The sequence below is a fragment of the Strix aluco genome, chromosome 7 (genome assembly GCF_031877795.1).
Source record: "Strix aluco isolate bStrAlu1 chromosome 7, bStrAlu1.hap1, whole genome shotgun sequence".
Lineage (NCBI taxonomy): Eukaryota > Metazoa > Chordata > Aves > Strigiformes > Strigidae > Strix > Strix aluco.
This window is the reverse complement of record NC_133937.1, coordinates 36,823,902-36,843,638: the sequence shown is the minus strand read 5'-3', so window position 1 is coordinate 36,843,638 and position 19,737 is coordinate 36,823,902. Positions and strand designations below refer to the sequence as shown.

The 19,737-nt window shown below is 41.9% G+C and overlaps 2 protein-coding genes across 5 annotated transcripts; one reads left to right on the top strand and one right to left on the bottom strand.

Moving 5' to 3' along the window:
* The first annotated feature begins 29 nt into the window (after positions 1–29).
* IKZF5 (IKAROS family zinc finger 5) lies at positions 30–14,365 on the top strand. Of its 4 annotated transcripts, XM_074831472.1 has the most exons (7): positions 30–121; positions 1,762–1,827; positions 2,678–2,772; positions 3,077–3,241; positions 3,514–3,696; positions 9,106–9,984; positions 12,415–14,365. In XM_074831472.1, the coding sequence occupies exons 4-7, from the start codon at positions 3,109–3,111 to the stop codon at positions 12,474–12,476; spliced, it is 1,257 nt and encodes a 418-aa protein (XP_074687573.1). In that variant the 5' UTR covers positions 30–121; positions 1,762–1,827; positions 2,678–2,772; positions 3,077–3,108; the 3' UTR covers positions 12,477–14,365. The 4 variants fall into 4 exon arrangements, with proteins under 4 accessions (XP_074687573.1, XP_074687570.1, XP_074687572.1 ...); XM_074831469.1 differs by having other exon boundaries at positions 9,106–14,365; XM_074831470.1 differs by lacking the exon at positions 30–121 and adding an exon at positions 239–424 and having other exon boundaries at positions 9,106–14,365.
* Positions 14,366–15,277: 912 nt separating this feature from the next.
* Positions 15,278–18,970, bottom strand: PSTK (phosphoseryl-tRNA kinase). Its single transcript, XM_074831473.1, has 6 exons — positions 17,900–18,970; positions 17,350–17,647; positions 16,779–16,977; positions 16,258–16,333; positions 15,715–15,808; positions 15,278–15,484 (listed from the first exon to the last, which is right to left on the bottom strand). The coding sequence occupies exons 1-6, from the start codon at positions 18,236–18,238 to the stop codon at positions 15,279–15,281; spliced, it is 1,212 nt and encodes a 403-aa protein (XP_074687574.1). The 5' UTR covers positions 18,239–18,970; the 3' UTR covers position 15,278.
* Positions 18,971–19,737: the final 767 nt, after the last annotated feature.

Genomic DNA, 19,737 nt, shown 5'->3' with positions numbered 1-19,737 from the left:
GCCCCCGGCGCGGTCTCGCGAGGCTGCGGTGGGCCGGGCCGCGCCGGGCCGTGGGGGGCACAACAAACATGGCGGCGGCGGCGACGGCGGGCGGCGGCCGCGGTGAGGGGCGGCGGAGGTGGTGAGTAGCGCCCTTTTCCGCGCTGCTTCCTCCTCTCACCGCCGTGAAGGTGCTTCGGCGGCAGCGTGGCCCGCACCCTCCCCCCCAACCCCCGCGGCAGTGGTGGCAGCTTGAGGCGCTTGCCCCGGGCCGCGGGGTCCCCGCTGGGGCCTCCCTTTGACGGGGGGGGCGGGCGGTGGGGCCGCCTACGCCCCGGGAGGCCGCTCTCGGCTCGCCGCGGGGAGCCGGCGGGCAGCGGCGGGGAAAGGCGGGCGAGGAGACCCGCGCTGCTTCTCCCTTGTTTTGGAGCCGGGGGGACCCCAGGTTAGCGCGGAGGTCTCCCGTGGCTGTCTCACTCCGCGCCCACGCGTGAAGGCGGCGTGGTTTGGGGAAAGGTGGAGGAAAGGTCGGGGTGATCGTACGCTCTCTGGTGTGGGAAGGGGGCGGTGGAACAACCGGCAGTTTTCGGTGGCTGATGACAAGTCGTGGGGCTCGGCCCGGCAGCCGCCGGAGCGGCGATTCCTCTTCCCCTTCCCACGCTCAAAACGCCTTGAGAAGGAGCAGGAAAGACTTGGATAGAGTTTGGGATCCTTCCTTCTGCCTTATTCTAAGTCCTTTGCACTGGAAAAGATGAGACTGGGGCAGAGACAGACCCCTTTTTTTTTTCCTTTATTCCTTAAAAGAAAATGGGGTGCATACATATGCTCACAGTCATTATTTTATTTCTTTATAATTACTGCCGTATGAGTTCTTCCTCTGTGTGTTAAACTACTGGTTTTACTGTGTCTGAATTATTTTCTTTAGTAGAATTCTTTAGGCAAAATATTTATAATAAACTTCTTTCATCCTGGCATATCCTGTGGCGCTTCCTGGACAATAAACTTACCACATATCAGCACCGTAACTACTGTTAAATCCAGCGGTTGTGCCTGTGTAGAAAATGAATAACCAGGATTCTATCTGTCAGGGTATAAAGCTGGAGAAGATGTAGTTGTTTATGCAGAAAATGTTCTGTATAAGTAGAGTTTGAGGAACATCTAGTGTGATCAGCCTATTCAAGTGCATGAAACATGATCTGGTCTGCTCAGGTTTCTAATAATTGGAATTGCATTTAGCAGTTTGCAGTAGTGACATAGCAGGCATCTGATCTGTATCATTCTTCCCTAAAAAGGAGAACTGTTGCTTGCATATCCATAAAAAAATACCACATAAAATCACAAAAGGTTCTTTTGTGTATACAAATGTAGAGGTTTGAGGTGGTGCTTAGATTGGGGCAAACTTACCTGCATTGATATAAAAAAAAGGATGAATGTTTTCAAATTAAATTGGATGAGGTAGAGAAATGAGGTTTTATGCAGTTGATCACCAAAATAATGTCTTGTCACCAGTCAGATTTTTAAAATTTTGTCTAATTTTCTTTAAAAATGTCCTTATAAAAGTAATTGATCAAATAAGTTTTTGTGCCTTACACAAAGGGATACATGGATTCTTCTGTGAAAATATGGACCTTTAATGTTTCATGTTGAACCATTCAACACTTAGAATGGTTTAATTTTAAATTGTTATTTCTTATTATAATTTGGTGAGTCAGGACTCTACAATGTCCTGTTTTTCTCTTCCATATCTTTGATTCATATCCTGATATCCTTGTTTTATTGCAGGAGACACCAACAAATGGAACACAAATTAACTTAAGCCTACACGAGGCTGGTGACACCTGAAGGAGGGTAGGCAAAATAGATACATAAAGATGTGTTCAAAACTAACTTAATGGTGATAATAATCATAGTAGTTGAGCGCACTTAGTTATGATGTGGAAGAACATACTCATCTGCATGCCAGAAATAAACTAATGCTTGTAAATAACTTTGAAAATACAGGAGTGTGTTCAAATGTGGCCTTGTACTCAGGACTTGAGTTTATGTAGGTCACGTAATGCTTTATTTAGTAGCTACTGGAAAACCGGAAAGATATTCTTATTGAAAATGTAGCATTATGACTGATTATAACCTGCAGGAATAATAATGTGACTGACTCATTACCCTCTTTCCAACTGAATCCTAAGTTCTGTCTTCACAAATTCATTGCAAATTGAGACTCCAGAGGTTTGTCACTTACAGTCCCAGAAAAGAGCATGACCAGTGACTTCTAGTGAATATTTTTATTATTTCAATGCAAAATAATGAAATGGATTAAGACTTTTATGCAGGATAGGAGACTTAAATTTTGCGAGAACTGTGCAATACTGCTTTCTATAAGGCTTCTTTTCATCTTTGCTAATCAGCAACATTCAGTTGGTTTCCCAATATTTCAGTTGCTGTAACTGACTTGCCCAACTCTGGGACTTTTTGGAGCCATGTGTTCATCAGAGAAGCTATTAAAATCATCAGTGAGATGCATGAAGGAGTGGATGCAGTCTTTGAAAAGTCTTTGCTGGAAGTGTAATTGTTTTAATAAAACAGTAGTAGAGTGTTAGAATCTGTCTTTCAAAACATAAATATTTTTTCAAGTTTCTTTCTTACAGCTCATGGGGGTTGGGAAGAATAACGGACCTACGTTTCCTTTTTTTCTTTCCAGGGAAAGTGGAGAAGCTGTGCTCTGTGCTTTCTGTCTGACCTGTTGGGAGTACAGTTTGGAGCATGTTTGCTACTTAGCAGGGGACTGAAATTCAGGTACAACCCATTAAAAAAAAAAAAAAGACAAGTTGATTTTGGTTATTATGTTATTTTATCCAATTTGATATTGTCCTTTTACTACTGTTGCTGAAAATGGTTTCCACAGTGATATGTATTTGGTGATCTTCAATGACTTAAAAATTCTAGAAATAATATTATTATGGTTGTCAGTTTGTGTGTTGAGTTGTGCTGTATGATAAACGTACTCCTTCACTTAAAAAAACCCCAACAAAATAACTTGTTTTTACGAATGCATTCAAATTCAATGACACTTGCATTTTGAAAATATTTTTCCTTCTAGGCACAAGAGGTTGTAAACATAAAAGAGTGAATATGGGTGAAAAGAAGCCAGAACCTTTGGACTTTGTAAAAGATTTTCAGGAATATCTTACACAGCAGACTCACCATGTAAATATGATTTCTGGATCAGTTAGTGGAGACAAGGAAGCAGAGACTCTTCAGGGAGGTAAGCTAATTTCAGAGCTATCAGCTTTTATTTTTCTGAGAATGCACTGTTTACATTCCAGATAATTATGCAGATGACTACAATTGTATGGAAGCATTTTGCATCACAAAAGATGTGTAAGTACCTTTGTTTTGATCAGGGTATGTTTTTATAGTTCTGTCTATTTAAAGACCAAGGGCATAGAGAAGCAAAAGATATTTGGCATATTCTCGTGGCATGATAGATAGTGTCCCACGGATTCTTGATTGACATCTCTGTTGCATTATTCACAGCTGGGACAGAGGGTGATCAGAATGGTCTGGATCATCCTTCTGTTGAAGTTTCACTGGATGAAAACTCAGGAATGTTAGTGGATGGGTTTGAAAGGACATTTGATGGAAAGTTGAAGTGTCGATACTGCAACTACGCCAGCAAAGGAACAGCACGGCTCATAGAGCATATCAGAATCCATACAGGTATGAAATACCCCGCAGTACTTCGCTGTGAGACATTGTGGTATTAACTCGATGTTACAGTTTGTACCTGAGGAGGAGTTAGCATCTTTAAGCAGTGTGATAGTTCTTACAATTACTCAACAACTCAAGGGTTTTTTTTTGTGGGTTTTTTAATATACTTTTTTTTTAAGGTGTGCCGTGTACCTATTTAAATTACGTAAATTCCAACTTACATTCATTATTGCAGACTACTGAATTTGAAGTAACTATATATGGGAGTAAAGTTTAACATGAAAGCATCAGTATAAATTGAAGGGCCCTAAAAGTAACTTTTAGTTTTTCCTTGCTAATCAGAAAAGTGAAAAATGTATATGCTGCCACAGGCAGATGTATAGGGGCTTTTCCTCCTGTGTTGTTTAGCTATGAAAATATTCCTGTTTTATACTTCCACATCTAGAATGTTGTGCAAAACAGGAATAAGAATAAAGTTTTCTTGGTAGAATATAAAAATGTGAGGGCATATCATCAAATAAGGGATTAATAACAGTAATGGAAAGAAAAAATATTTACTGTGGCTTGTAAGAGCAATTACTGTGCTTGTTAAAGAGTGTTTGCCACTGCTTGGTTTATAATGCTGAAAAGCAAAACTCTTGGTAAAGGTTAGAATATCCTAAACTGTTCGTGAAGTCAGTTCGACTTCTTGGAAATGAGAGAAAACAAACAAAAGGTCCTGGTGAAGTCTGACTTCAGTGTCTGCTGAGTATATTACACTGATGCAGACGACTGTATGGCTGTTAACTAACTAGAGTAAGGAGAAAAAAAATTGTGTTCTACAAAGAATAGAAGTTTTTACAGGTTTTCAGTCTGGTATGGACTGTCCCAAAACTTCTAAGTGTATCATTTCAGTGATCCTGGGTAGGTGGATTCTGGGACTCACCTTGAAGGAAAACACACTGTTGTAACTGGGTGTAGTTGTAGCTCTCTTTAGGTACGGTTATTGTTAGGCAGACTCTCACTTTGCTGTGAACCATTGCTTCTCCACAGTGACTCCCAGGATGTATTTTGGGGAAGTCGGTGCTCCTTGCTGTCCTGGTTTTGGCTGGGATAGAGCTAATTTTTCTTCTCAGCAGCTGGAATAGTGCTGTGTTTTGGATTCAGTATAGGATTTGGTATGGGAAGAATGTTGATAATACACTGATGTTTTCAGTTGTTGCTAAGAAATCAAGGTCTTTTTGACTTCTTGTGTCCTGCTAGTGTGTGGGTGCACATGAAGCTGGGAGGGACCATGGCCAGAGCAACTGGCCAGTGGAATATTCCACATTTGTACAACGTCCTGCTCAGTATAGAGATGAAGGTTGAAGGTCTGTTTTTTTCTGGGATTGTGGTTTTGGGATTTTTTGCCTCTTCTGGGATTGCTAGCCAGGAACGGGCTGGGCATCACTTGGCAGGTGGTGAGAGTCTCATTGTGCATTACTCGTTTGTATGTTCTATTATTACTATAATTATTATTTTAATTTTATTTCAATTATTAAGTTGTTTTTATCAACCTACGAGTCTCCTTACCTTTACCCTACAATTCTCTCCCTCTCCCCCAGGGCAGGGGAGGGTCAGCGAGCGGCCGCATGGTGTTAGGCTGCCGGCTGGATTTAAACTGCAGCAGTTGCACTGGCCCTGCAGTGTTGGCTTGTTTCGACAAGGTGTAATGGGATAGAAAACAGCAACCAACTAGAAATAAGAGTTGTGAGGTTTAGACTCTGAAGATAGAATCATAGAATGGTTCTGTGATCTTATAAATTCCTCTCTTGTGCTACCGTGAGCTACCTCTGTGTGTAGCTGTTGCTGTTTTCAGATTCCCAGTAGAAATTTTGTGTAGTTCCAATAGTGGATAAAATACTGTTGCTTGTGTACCTGCATCTGACACAGTGTTAATGCCACGGCTTGCTGCAGATCTGCAAAGCAGCAGTGTGTTTTGGAGCATTTTTTTGGTCTAGTTTTTCAGAAAGCAGTTACAGCTTCACCTACCATTTGCCTCGTGGCATGTGGACGAGATATTTTTCTTTTAACAGCTTTCCTCTGTGCAGTGCTATTTCTGAGCTTGTGAAATGAGTGTCATGTAGTGGGAGAAGCTGTACAGCAGACTGAGGCAGCTCATTTTTAAATGGTACTTAAAGATGCAGAAGTAACATCAACGTTCATGTCTTTTCAGTAGCATATTGCTATTGCCATCTAAAAACTTGCATCCCTGAGCCCACAGTTACTACTAGCCAGTTGTCAACATGAGCAGATGGGCTGCTAAAGCTGTGGTGGGAGACATAAATTGCTACTAGAAGATGTTGGTGTTAGTATATTTGCTGGTATATTTGCTGTTCTTGGTATATTTGCTGATTCTTGAGATGGTTTTGGCATGCATGGGGTTTCTCAAACAGAACAACTGAAATAATGTGTTGTTACTTAAATATCATAAATTTTAGCCATACTAGAGAGCAAAAAAAATGAAATCTTCCTTCTTTAAGTATCAAAATGTGGGTATTGTGTGTCAGCATTCCTTCTCTTACTCCAGGAAGCTGCCTATCTTTTTTATACTCTCAGATGTTAGGTTTACAGTTCTTTGGAGTTTTCAGAATGCCTCCTTTAGGGAGTAGAGGTCACTAAGTGGCTAGAGGTAGCAGAACAATTCCTGCTGCAGACTATGACCATTTCAGCACAGTTGCAGCATAATATATACAAAAATAAGATAGATTCCAATAAAGAATTGGATACTGAAAAATGTCCTCAGAAATCGCTGACCCAGTGGTCATTATCCAGAAACAAACATTCCATGAGCTACACAAACTTGGTTTTTAGGGCAAAGCATAATACTTTGGGTTTATGCCTTGACTAACATTTTGAGTTGTTTCTCGTGGTCGTAGTATATGATATTGTTGGCATTATACCAGAAGAACGGAGCTTTTCACGTGGGTTGACAATTGTCTTGGTGCTGCTGCAGGTGTTCCTATTATCAGAGGGTATATGCATGACTCATTTCATCAAAGAAACTTGCACAAAGGTGCTAGAATAAGGTAGCCAAATTGAAGGCACGCATCACTCTACTTCAGAATCATGCAGTCTGAATTATTTCTGTTCCAGAAAGCAAACTAGCCGTGAGAGGGGGATACAGGGGGTGTCTGCCTACTGTCTGTCAAAGAGCTTCAGCAGTTTGAACACACCTTCACCCAGTCAACACTTTGTAGCCAAATTACTGGTTCAAACATCTCTGATGCCCAATGAAATGCCAGTAACTGTACAATGATAACAGTTCATTTCCCTATACCAATCCATTTCCCTATACCCTATAATATGGACAACAATCTCGGGCTGCCAGAGGCCTTCTTGTTTCTCTTTCCCCTCTGCCTTCTTGCAATACGTTTCATATCCTTAATTTTAATACAGCACTGCATGGTGTGCTGATGGCAACCCCATTTGGCCATTACCTTAATGGCTCTTCAGAAAGCCCCACTTTGTGTCTTTGTACAGAGACAGGGCACTCCAGAACAAGAAAGGGTGTTTTTGGTTTGGTTTTCTTGGTTGCTTTTTTTTTTCCCACCCCCCTCACTTAAGGGCAAGGAAATCCAAGCCCTGAGTGTAGTTTTGCTTAGAAGCATAGTGGGGAGGCGTGGCAAAGGGCCAAGAGATGGATTGCATGGACTATGAAGGCTCAGAGTGACTGAATCAGCATTAAAATCAGGAAGTGATAGCTGGCTAGTAGCCTCAGAGCACTGCAAGGAAACAGATAATGCATCTGGGATAACATGAGTGCAGCAAGGTGTCTGCCAAAGTAATTGTGGCCCAGGCAGGATCACGCAACCATTATTAAGTGCAACTTAACTGCAGAATTAATTTCATGCTGAGTCTGACAGCAGTATAATTAGTAGCTCACCAGCTGTGTTGTATTAAGGGCGTGCAACATGGTATGTGAATATTTATCTCTGTGTAACCAGTTTAGAATGAAGACCATTCAGATTGACAAGCTCTTTGTGAACCCACAGAGTTTGTCAGTCTTACATCGTTGTTTGTACCAGATCTCCAGCTCTTTACGCATGTGTGTGTCTGTATATGTATATACATCCACCTATCTGAATATATTTATAAGCTTATGGAGAAATCGTATTTTCAGTTGGTGCAAATAAGGTGCTTAAAGGTAGCACAAAAATTGCTTGCTCTCTTCTTGAAGAGTCAGTGATGTAGGGAAAAAAAAAAATCTTCAGTGTGCTTAGGTTGTGACTCCAAACTGTGGGATGCTCAGCATGGGAAGGGTTTTCTGTATCAGTCCCATCTTACGGGGCCTGTAGAGTGCTCGCTGTGTCATAGTGGCCCTCGCTGCCTGCAGGTCTCTGGCTTCTACAGTTGTTCTAGATGGATTTTGAAAGCCACAAACCAGATGTATTGCCTTGTATTTAAAATGGTAGAAAATGCTTCCAAAAAAACCCATAAAGGCTGAAGAGGAGTAGTCCACTCGCTTTGTTTGTTTGTTTGTTTGTTTGGAGTTTGTCGGCTGTGTGGCAAGAGAATCAGTTGCACACCAGTGATTTAGAAATTGATCTGACATTCTAGATAGGAAGATAAGATGATGTTTCATTTCAGCGCCTGAATGTGCATCAAATCCTTTAGGACTTTTCTAACGTTGCAGACCTGGATCTAAAAGCTCCTAGAAGATCAGCCTATGAAAAGAAAATCAAAAGTCCCAAAGTACTGTGTTACAAATGCGTTGGCCTGTAATTATGTTTGCAAGTTTTCTAAGTACTTTTAAAAGTGTTAATGTGAGTATCATTTAATAGAAGAGCAAAGTCCTACCTGTCAGAAAGGAGAATACTTGACTCTCATGTCTGAGAGAGCACACAGCTGTGCAGGGATTAGCTGCCTTTTGTGTTCTTTCATAACTCTTTAGCCACAGGATCCTTTTTCAAAATTCAGTTCTTGAGTGGATGCATGGGTTATTTAGATAATAGGAATGTTTGGAAGATATCAAAAGGATACCCTCCATCAATGTTTAAACACAGTTCCTAAGAATGACAACACTTTGGTTGTACAGACATTCCTGTAGCCAACTACTTATGTGCTTTGTAGGCAAGGGAGAGTTTGGATCCAGTTAAGAGCACCACACAGGCATCATGGCATTCAGTCCTTGGCATCACTGCTGCAATTCCTAGTCAGGTTATTTGTTAGGCTAATTCTGGTCACATCTTTTACTTATGTTTGCTGTCACTTGGGTGAGGCAGAGATGTCTTAATCTACTCCACTCTTCCACCACATATCCCTCTAAACTCGAGACTAGCAGTGACTCTGAAGCTGAACTGTTTGATGAGCAGCTCCCAGTCAGCTACTTTCTGTTTCTTGAAAAGCCTTTTTCAAGCACTTGGAGATGCTATAGTATAATCTCTTTTAATTTTCCAGGTGAGAAGCCACACAGATGTCATCTGTGTCCCTTTGCATCAGCTTACGAACGTCACCTGGAAGCTCACATGCGATCGCATACTGGTGAAAAACCATACAAATGTGAATTGTGTTCCTTTCGCTGCAGTGACAGAAGCAATTTATCTCATCACCGCAGGCGCAAACATAAAATGGTGCCTGTCAAGGGTACAAGGTCTTCCCTAAGCAGCAAGAAAATGTGGGGGGTTTTGCAGAAGAAGACCAGCAATTTGGGGTACAGCAGAAGAGCATTAATTAATTTGAGTCCGCCTTCCATGGTGGTGCAGAAACCAGACTACCTTAATGATTTCACTCATGAAATCCCAAATATCCAGACTGAAGCCTATGAGAGTATGACAAAATCAGCCCAGAGCAGTGGGTTGCCGAGAGATCCACAAGACCTCATGGTAGATAATCCTTTAAACCAGCTCTCTACGTTAGCCGGACAGTTATCTAGCTTGCCACCTGAAAACCAAAATCCAGCCTCTCCTGATGTTGTTTCCTGTCAAGACGAAAAGCCTTTCATGATACAGCAGCCTGCTGCTCCTGCTGTAGTTTCAGCTGTGTCAGCAAATATTCCTCAAAATTCATCTCCGACCAGCCCGGATCCTCGGCCTACACACAATCAAAGGAACTATAGTCCCGTGGCAGGTCCCAGCAGTGAGCGCAGTGCCCACACCAGTACTCCCAGCATAAGTAACAGTCAACCGAGTACTCCAGCTCCAACCCTTCCAGTTCAGGACCCCCAGCTTCTGCATCACTGCCAACACTGTGACATGTACTTTGCGGACAATATCCTTTATACTATTCACATGGGATGTCATGGATTTGAAAATCCTTTCCAGTGCAACATATGTGGGTGTAAGTGTAAAAATAAGTATGACTTTGCTTGCCATTTTGCAAGAGGCCAACATAGTCAACATTGACTGAGAACATGCTTTCATTTAGTTTTTTAACATATTACAATATATTTTTCATACTTGCTGAAGGAAAGCTTGCACATTCCCATAAGGAATCTTCACATTAATCAATTTGACAAAGGAGGCAAATTTATTTCTATGTTGTTGTAAAACTTGCCAGGGAAATTTTGTATAAGATGTGATTATTATTTTATATGTAGCCTTTCAAAAAAGCTGAGAGTGCTATAAGAATTGGAATGCATTTACATGCTTTGGTTGCTAAATTTATGTTGCTTGCACGTAATCCCAATAAACATTCTACAAATACAGAAGCAGAGTATGTGTCCTGAAACATAGGATGCAATTATCAGACTATTTACTAGGCAAGACCAAATATATTAATCCTAAAATACAAAAGGTTAATTCAGTGACACATGGTTACTTTTGAGGCATACTTATGCTTAAAAACTTAGCTGCTCCAAACTGGAAAAACAAACAGAAGCAACTTTCGCATACAAATTAAGTTTGATGTAAAACTTCCTGTAATCTGAAGGTTACTAATAAGTTTTTGCGTAGTATAGTCTAAACTCTTCATGCCAGGGCTCAAACACTAATTTAACTATTAGTTTTAAAACTTGTCACAAAACTAGAAGATAACAGGTTATTGTGAATGAAACTCTGATAGGAAAAGAGAGTTAAAAGCTTGTCGTTCACTAATTACACAAGAGAAGAATTAAATATGACACCTTAAACTACACTTACCAAAATTTTACGTGTCATTCTTTTTAAAAGGTAATTTTTAACAGTCATAATAAAGAGCTTGTAGAACTAATATATATTCTGTGAGATTTTTAACTGCCTTAAACTAATTTGTACAGCTATTTAAAATTTGCACAATTGGACTTCTGTCTTGCCGATAGAAGTTCTACTAGAAACAAACAAGAGGTTTACAAATTAAAAAAACATTTGTTCAGTTTTATCTCGGGCCAAGCTACAACTGATAGGTTGCCTGTATGTTTGAAAGTTGTATAATCTAGTTTACTGTAAACTTCAGCTAACTTGGAAGTCAGTCTGTCTGTCCCTTCCCCCACATCTGTTGTCGTTTTGGTGTGCTAGAAATAAGGGGAAAGGCTTCTGGGTTTTCTGAACTGTTCATGTGGTAGGTGAAGAAATACCAGCTGACTACATTTGAAGTCATCGTGATTAATAATTGTAGGTGGCAAATGGTAACTAAAGATGTACATGAAGTCCATTGCACATGCTGGGGTTTTATTTTATGCTGTACATCTTACTTTAGAAGCACCTAGGCTAATGAACAGGCACTTTAATTTAAACCTAAATAAAACATCTTAGCAAAATTAATAAAAGCTCTTAATGTGCTACACAGGAATTTGTAATGTTTCAAAAAAGTGAAGAACTGTTATTTTTCCTATATTTAGACATGCACTTTTACCTTAGTTTGCCTCACTCGAGGCAAATTAAAGCTTCCTTTATATATTCCCCTTTTACTATCAGCAAAATATGGCAACAGATATGTTTTGTTAAAAGCAGGAAGATTTTATTCATGTTGTGCAAGTCAGAGGTTGGAATCTGAATAGCAAATGTTTGGCTTACTCAAATCTATATTGTTCTGGGAGCTAAAGCTTCCTGAAGCTGATGGAAAAACTTACAATGACTTCAGTGTAAGATCAACGCAGGAAAAACCACCCTTCTGAGAATTTTAGCTTTAGAAGTAATTTTGACTTTAGTGAATTAGAAATTTGGGAACCAAATGTGTTTCTCTCTACCTGATTTACTGACTGTTGAATTTTCTGTGCTTAAGTAACCAGTTGAAGGAAATGGATTCTTGACTGCACATAGTCTTGTAGTAATGAGGTCAAAAATACACCACTGAAGTATTTCCAGTGTAGTGAAGATGAATGATAACACACTATCACTCCAGAAACTGTTTTTGGTTTCAGGCCTTGTTCAAACCCCATTTCAGTTGATTTGTAAAGCAGAATGTAATTTCTACTTTTCATAATGACTCTTTTTATAGTTCCAAAATGTCTCTTTGTTGCTTTACACTTTTTAAATCTATTTTATAAGCAAAACTGCAACTCTGTGTGTGTAAACGTACAGAGTCCTTCATTTTAAGGACTAAAAGTTGACTGAACGGGAATCCAGTTGGAAGCTACTGCTCCTGTACAGGTTTTGCAACATGACTCTTTTTAGTCAAAGAATACTGTAGGACTGACAGTCCTCTTTTGACTGTGTATCGGCACATTTGAAAATCTAAATTTGGCTAAAATACAGTATTAGAACAACAGATGTTACTGTTGAAGACCAATAGCGATTTACAGAGATCATTTTCCTTGCCATTTGATATCTGATGCACACTTCTATTCCTCAGCTGTAGCAGCTCCAAGGAGTGTTCTGAAATGGTGGGGCTCCAGGAGCACCTTCCAGCACTGAATGATGCCCATCGCAACCCCCGAGTTCTCCTTGGTTTGCGGCTCTGGCCTTTCCCTCTCCTGGTGTCAGTAGGGAGATTAACTCCAAAATGCACACGTGTGTTTTTGAGATTTCATCCATTCCATTTATGCCATTTCCGATCCATTAGGACTTTCACTGGCAGTGCCTGTAAACTATAGACTTTCCTTTTTGTGTCAGCTAATGATTTGGCGATTTAGAAAAAGGACTTCTGAACCATGCTGCTCCTGAACAAAATTTTCGCTAGCAGAAGAGTTAGATCACAAATAGGTAGCTGGTAGCAAGAGGAAGCCTGCGTGATCTTACTGAAAAGGGGCCCTCATTTAGGAGGGGATCCTCTGTTGCAGGGGAATGTATGTTAATAATAATAGAACTCGGTATGGGAAAAAAAAAATCTAACCCCAAACCTTGCAAATAGCTGTTTAGAAGTATTTTAATAATGCTGACTTAATACCATCGTTTCTGCTTCGAAGTACCTAAGGAAAAGAAAATTAGCTTGAACATCTATGAACTGTTGAGCAATGAAAAAAATATTTTTCCTTCTTTCCTCTTGCAAGTTCCTGGTTGCAGGGAGGTTCTTCAGCGGCAGCAGGCCTTGGTGTTCATCCCTCGATCTGCAACCAGATCTGTGGGGCGGATCCCTGCTAACTAATTATTAATTTTTCCGTGTAATACTGTGTGTTCAGTTGTGCCAAACATTACCATGACTATATCTGTTTCCTTCTGTCTACCGAGTAGGTGTGGAAGGTGAATTTTCATATTAGTTTTTCATAATTTTGTATATACTATTTAATTTAAAGAGCAGAATTAGTACTGGAAAACTGTTTTAGAGTATGATCCTGATGATTCCCTTGCACAAGTAAGGCCTTACTCAGAGTCAAGGAGGGATACTTGGCAGGAATTGTGGGCTCGAGTCCTCAGGTAGTAGGACTTTTCATATTGAGTTCTCAGTGTGCTGCACTGCACTAACTTTTTTGTTTTCTGTTATTTTTTTTTTTAAAAAAAAACCCAAATCCTTATTATAAGGTGGTGATTAGCATTTTAACTTGTCTTAACAGGGAAGTTTGGGAATGAGCTGTTAAATTCTGCTTGACTGTTAAATTCTGTAGTTGAAAAAAAAAACAAATTAACTGTGGGTTTTTGTTTTTATTGTAATGGATTGTTTTATGGATTCGTTGACGTTTTTAACATGCACTATTTATAGTACTCTTAACATAGACATCTTGAGACTGAATATTCCGTTGAACATGCAAATATTAGACTGAATATCTTAGTATCTCAGTTAATACTTAAACCAACTGTGAAGCAGCTAATAGGGAAAAATAGTTGTTTTTTTCGCAGTTACATGTTTAGATGAAGAGGATTTTGACATAAAACATTGATTGGCATTTTAACATAAAACTCAGTGTTAGAGGACACGTTCCAACGGTGTTTCCTAGCAAAATGATCTGTTGCTATTTGTTTTGTTCCAGAATGTTTGGGGGGTGTTTGCTTTTTGTTTCTTTTTGACGAAGGGAATGTAATTTAGAAGTCTTCACTGGCAAGTTTTCTATTCATCTTAAGCTTCTTTGAAAATCTACAGCAAATGGATGTTCTGCTGCAGGAAATCTATCCCCTGCTGAAGCATTTTTCATTGAGCAATCTTTGTGTATGTGCTTCTAAGTACCTGCTTTGTTAATAATATGTATTTCAGTGTAAAGAGCATATTTTGTATGCAAAAATGAAACCTGTTAGAGTTGTAAAATAAATTTTATTGTGTAGTGAATGTTTTCAGATGACAAGGTTAATTCTGAAATAACTATATCTATTGTAGTTCATGTTGTGAAGCTTTGCTTTTGTAAGATAGGAATAAAATAACACTTTCTAATTAAGTCTTATGTTAATTCTTAATTGCATATGCTTCAACAGGTGGAACTGATGAACTGCTCATGACTAGCTGTGGCTTAGATATGGTAAGGGAGGTCAGCTTACCTTTTGGGTAAGCAAGGAACAGTGTGAGGAACATGTTTGTCGTCTTAATTTGAAAATGCTTAATGTTAGTGCTGACCCAGGACACGCTTTTACTCCTTTCCGCTGTTAATCTTGCCCATTTGGTCATCTTCTGAATTCTTTGTTGCCTTATACTCATATTTCCTTCTTAACAAAGAGTGGTTCTTTGTCTGAAATCAGAGTTGTTATCATGGTGAGGTGGTTGTCGCTGCATATGGAACTTCTCCCTCCGTACGTTGCTATTAGCAATGTTGAAGGTAGCACCAAGTTCCTCTGGACACCGGGGTTAATTCTCCCTGCGTGCGTACGTGCAGCATGCAACCCTCCAGTTTCCGGTTCTTTGCAGTTTCTGTCATTGAAACAAGTGAGATCCCTCTGCTTCTTGTTTTTGTACCTTCCCAGGCAGGTGCTCTCTGCCCCTTCGCTGGAGCAGAGCGGGTCACCACCCACGGTGCGCTCCAAAGCCGCAGCCAGAAGCTGATCCAGCCTGAAGTTAGTCCCCCTGTAAGCAGGAAACAGGACTAGATGACTTAAGTGTTCCTCCCAGGCTAAGTTTTTCTATGATTCTGTTAAATTTAAATAAAATCTAAGGATGGTTTGCTATTGGCTTGATCTTCAAAGTCAAAGAGAGGATGTGAGATGGTGTTTCTTTTCCGTAATATGGGGAGAGGAGTTTGAGAAGGCACAAGCCTCCAGAGCAGGAACCTGGAGATCTCAAATGTCTTCAACTGTACTGCTGAAAAAGTACTAAATTTTAAACACTCTGGCCTTCTAAAAAACACCAACACACTCTCATTATTTTAAAATGTATTTATTAACTATGTTTGTTGCCTCATGTTGGAAGGAAGAAATGACACTTGTAACAGGGTCAGAATATTGATTTTGTAGGCCAATACGGCTTTTCAAATTCCTTCCTTGCCGCAAGTCTTCCAAAAATTCTATTCTGAGTTTGTTGAGTTCTTCTGCCAGGCTCTTCATCTCACTTGGAAGTATGTTTTTATCTAAAAGAAAATTAAAGCCAAACTTTTAACTTCATGCTTAAAAGACAAAATTTACAGGCTTTGACTCGCATTCTACAACTAACTTTGACCAAACTTCTGAAGGCGATTGCCTCAGTCCCACCTGCAGGGTTGGGATTCCTTAACAATTTACCCTGGGGGAGTTTCACTGGTTTAGTCTTGGGTTGCCAGCCAGCACCGAGAATGTGCTACAGAGAATGTGCTACACGTACCTTTTGCATCCTTCATTGTCTGCGAGACGACGCGTCTGCACGTCTGGTCTGCCTGATGGACAGCACTAGCCGCACAGATTGCTCGATCTGCTTCCTAGCCAGGGTGACCAACAGAAGGGAAGAATACATGTAAACACGTTAAATTTGATTTAGACTGTCAGCTTTTGAAGCGCTCTTTGAAAACAAGGAGCCTGTTAGCAGCAAGTCAGTGACAGGCGCAGCGCGCGCCTACTCCTCTCAAGTCGGAGGCAGGTGACTGCCAGAGACAGAACTATTTTCCTCAGTGTGATGAGACTGCTCCAAAATCTTTTTACTACTCTAGGACATGTAACAGTATTCTTAAAGTTACTTCAGTGGTTTAACTTACTAAGGTGACAAAAGTACCCACTTCAGATAGGACTGACTCTTCGGTGTATGCTTTTTTAATCAAGAAATGCAATAGCTGTTCCTCAGTTTGTCATCACTGCGTTCCGAATACAACACAGGAATCACTCATTCATCATCATCTGACAGAGCCGTGCCGGCGCAGACAAGCACTGCTACCTTTTGCTCAGCGTTCTCCTCAATTTGCTTCACCGGATTTTCCAAAGCAGTGGCCAGCAAACTAATGATCTGCTCACTAAGAAAACAGACAAAACCCACATTAATCAAACAGTTTCACTGAAGATTTTTCTTTCGTTTTGTAATGACACTTCATACAAGAAAAAAAAGCAAGTTTTCAGTTAAGTTTGAGGTAATCAATGAAATAATCTTTGTACAGCAAGTTAGATGAAAAACAATTACAATTAAAACCACAGAAAATTATTTCCAGTCTTAATGTATTAACAATTTATGTAAATTACTCCAAAATAGTTTAGAAATGCAGTTAGTTTTGAGGTTAACTCTGCAAAGAATGGTGGCTGTGAGATCCCAACAACTGGCATGTATGGTGTGTAATTGACTGGCTTCCAAAAATTACCCTACAGAATACTTTTTACATACTGTTTAGATACAGTAAAAAGCTTCTACACCCCATTCATAAAAACAGTACTTAGTGAAAACCCAGCATCAACCCAGTAGCATACTCATCCTCCAAAGTGCAATCAAAACTTTTCAGAATGAGGCTGTTCTGTTCCCACGCATTTTTCTTGAGATCTGGCATTTCTATTTTTCTTGCCATTAAATATATCGTCTGGTCAGGTAACGGATGACTTCTCAGATGATTTCTCTGCAAGCAGCATTCAACTGGACAGTCTAAAAATAGCTGGCAGAAGCTCAAGGAATCTAAAAGAACATAAAGAGACCATTTCACCTTTAAACTGCTCAAATAAAAATTTCTGAGAGCAACATGCAACAAGAAAGGCTTTACGTGAATGAGGAACTTCTATGCTAGTTCTGAGCCTGAAAAGAATACAAAACTAAAAAGTATACAAACAATTTCACCTTCAGGGCTGCTCAAGTAGTAATTTCTGAGATCAACATACTTAAACGCTTTAAGTGACCAATAGAGTAATAAAATTGATGCTTAGTATACTGCAGGCATCTAGCAATTAAGAATAACAAACGTTCCACAAGTGCACTTAAAGAAAGGCAGCTGAAGTGCACTGAACTTCCTACAAGGGGAAAACGTTAAGCGTAGGAACAAAGAGGAATTACATTTGCGAGCCAGCTGGTACACCTCGTATCTCATGCTCTGGTAATAAAAATTGTCGTCCAAGATCAGGTAGAGTGGCCCAGGCGCGGCTGCTTGTGTCCGGTCCCGGCCAGCTCCGGCGTGGCTCTCCGCCGCGGCGAGCAGCCCCTGCCGCCGGCAGCAGGCCAGGAGGCGCCCCCAGGCCTGCGGGGAGACGGCGGCGGGGGGGGGGGCTGGCAGCGGCCCCGCGCTGAGCAGCGCCCGCAGGAGCCGCTCCAGGCCCTGCAGCACCTCTCGCCGGCTCCGCTTCCAGGGGGGCAGCTGCGGAGGGAAAGCAGCGGAGGCGGTGAAGGCCCGCGCTGCCCCAGCTCCCCCCCACCGCCGCCGCCGCCCCCCCGCCGCCCTCCCCAGGCCCCGCCGCCGCGGCACCGGCACCGGGAGGCCGCCCCTGAGGGCCGCGCCGCGCTGCCTAGCAACGGCCGCCGCGCGAGCAGTGACGCCGATGAGCGATGCGTCTCGGCTGGCCAATGAGGGCAGAGAGCGCGCAGCGGGGCGGGGAAAAGCCGCACTGACCAATGGGGACGGTCCCGGCGGCTCCGCCCCCGCCTCGCGCGGCAGGAAGGCCTCTTCCGGGATGAGCTCGTCGTAGCTGAGGAGCGCGCAGGCCCAGCCCGGCCGCCGCGGCAGGCGGAGGCACAGAGCGCGGCCCAGGGTGGACTTGCCGGCCGCCGGCAGCCCGCACAGCACGCACAGCCCCACCCGGGCGCGCCCGGCGCCCACCGGCTGTTCCGCCGCCGCCAGCGCCGCTAGAAGCCCGCTTGGCCGCCAGGGCCGCGGCCCGCCCGCTGCTTGCGCATGCGCGGGGCCGTGGTGGCGGGAGGCCCCCTGGCGGGCGGGGCGCGCGGGCCTCATCCCGCCGGTGTAGGGAGCTCCGGAGGAGCGGTTCGGCCGCGCGCGCGAAATTGCCGGTTTTACTTGATTTTAGCGTGGTAATAAATTCAGGAATACATGTCAGTGAGCCCAGAAGCGCCAGGCGGCTGAGCGATCCCGAGTGTGCCCAGCGGTGGTTTGTGTTGTGATCGTACAATGAAGATATTTCTAAGTGTGCTGACCCTGATTTATTTTAAATTCTATTAACGTAACGCTAGGCTTGTTAATAAAGTCTAAATGATAGGAATAATTAATAATAACAATTTCAGATTCTGAGGAATTAAGAAAGATGACACTTCTTTGGAAGACATTTCTCACCAGTGCAGATCTCGCCTGCAATATATTCTGGGTATTTTGTCCAGCTCCTTGGTGAAAGGTCATCTAGGGGAGTAGAAATATTTTCTTGGTGAGGCGATTCCATAATTTATTCACTCTTTTTGCTAATTTGTATTCCCACCGTTTGCACGGGGACACGGTCAGTGTGTGATTTACTCCCCCATGTACAGATTGGGCAGTAGCCACAGCTTTGTTCTTGCCAGTGTTTTTTTCTGCATAGCAGCTTCCTTTATTAGTTGCCATTTTGACAAACTATGTAACTTCACACATTTTCTTTGCAACCGTTACTATTTTCTAATTGTCCCATTTAGAATGATGAAAGTTTTCTATTGCTTTTGTAGTGGAATTAGTTTTGAGCAAAACTGTTATGACCAGTAAACATTAAAAAGCTGTTAAATTGTATAATGTATTTCCTGATATACCACATTTTCTGTAACAGATGGCTTGGGTTTTTTAGACTCAGCTATGTTATCTACAGAGCTTCTGCTGCATTTAAGGTGACGAATAAATTTGGTAAAACCTCGCGTTCTAGCCGGTTCTCAAAGATTAGAGGAGGGGCCAGGGGGTGGTTGGATTTATCTCTTAATAAGTAGGGCAATTATTGCTGTGACTAGGTCTGACACCAGAACAGCTCATGAGCTGTAGGTCTGGCCACATTCAAAAGCAGCAGTCAGATTCACGAGTAGTATGATTTATTCTTATGCAACATCTACAGATTCTTTGAGATTGCCAGTGATAAATGCCCTGTACTGCAGAATGGCTGCATAACTCTCTAAACGGAAAGCAAAACTGATTGCAATTGTAAGCTTAATTTCCTGGGTCGTCACCTGGTGTAGCAGAGGTCACAAATCTTACCAAAAGGCTTCCTTTCTGGGGAGGGGTGAGGAGAACAAACCTGTCGATTTGTCCTTGTGATTTGGTGTGGGATTCTAGTCCCTCCCAGTTAGGTATGAGCTCAGGGTAGTGTTTACCCACTGTTGTGCCAAGTGTGGATGTGGGTGTGGGTGGGGCTGTGGTCAAGCTGCTGTTCCTTGAGTTGTAGCACAAAACATTTCTTGGTGTAACTTCCAAGCAGTTGTGCAAAACATCTCTTGTGAAAAGCAGAAGAATGGGACTGTGCCCCCTCTACCTCGCTTCACGTTCCT

Coding starts and splice junctions, on each gene's coding strand:
- PSTK (XM_074831473.1), bottom strand. CDS start 18,238: ATGAGGCCCGCGCGCCCCGCCCGCCAGGGGGCCTCCCGCCACCACGGC. Junction 17,648..17,899: donor CGCCGGGACCGTCCCCATTG/GTCAGTGCGGCT, acceptor TTCCCTCCGCAG/CTGCCCCCCTGGAAGCGGAG. Junction 15,809..16,257: donor AGGAGAACGCTGAGCAAAAG/GTAGCAGTGCTT, acceptor CACCCTGGCTAG/GAAGCAGATCGAGCAATCTG.
- IKZF5 (XM_074831471.1), top strand. CDS start 3,109: ATGGGTGAAAAGAAGCCAGAACCTTTGGACTTTGTAAAAGATTTTCAG. Junction 3,242..3,513: donor AGCAGAGACTCTTCAGGGAG/GTAAGCTAATTT, acceptor CATTATTCACAG/CTGGGACAGAGGGTGATCAG. Junction 3,697..9,105: donor GCATATCAGAATCCATACAG/GTATGAAATACC, acceptor TTAATTTTCCAG/GTGAGAAGCCACACAGATGT.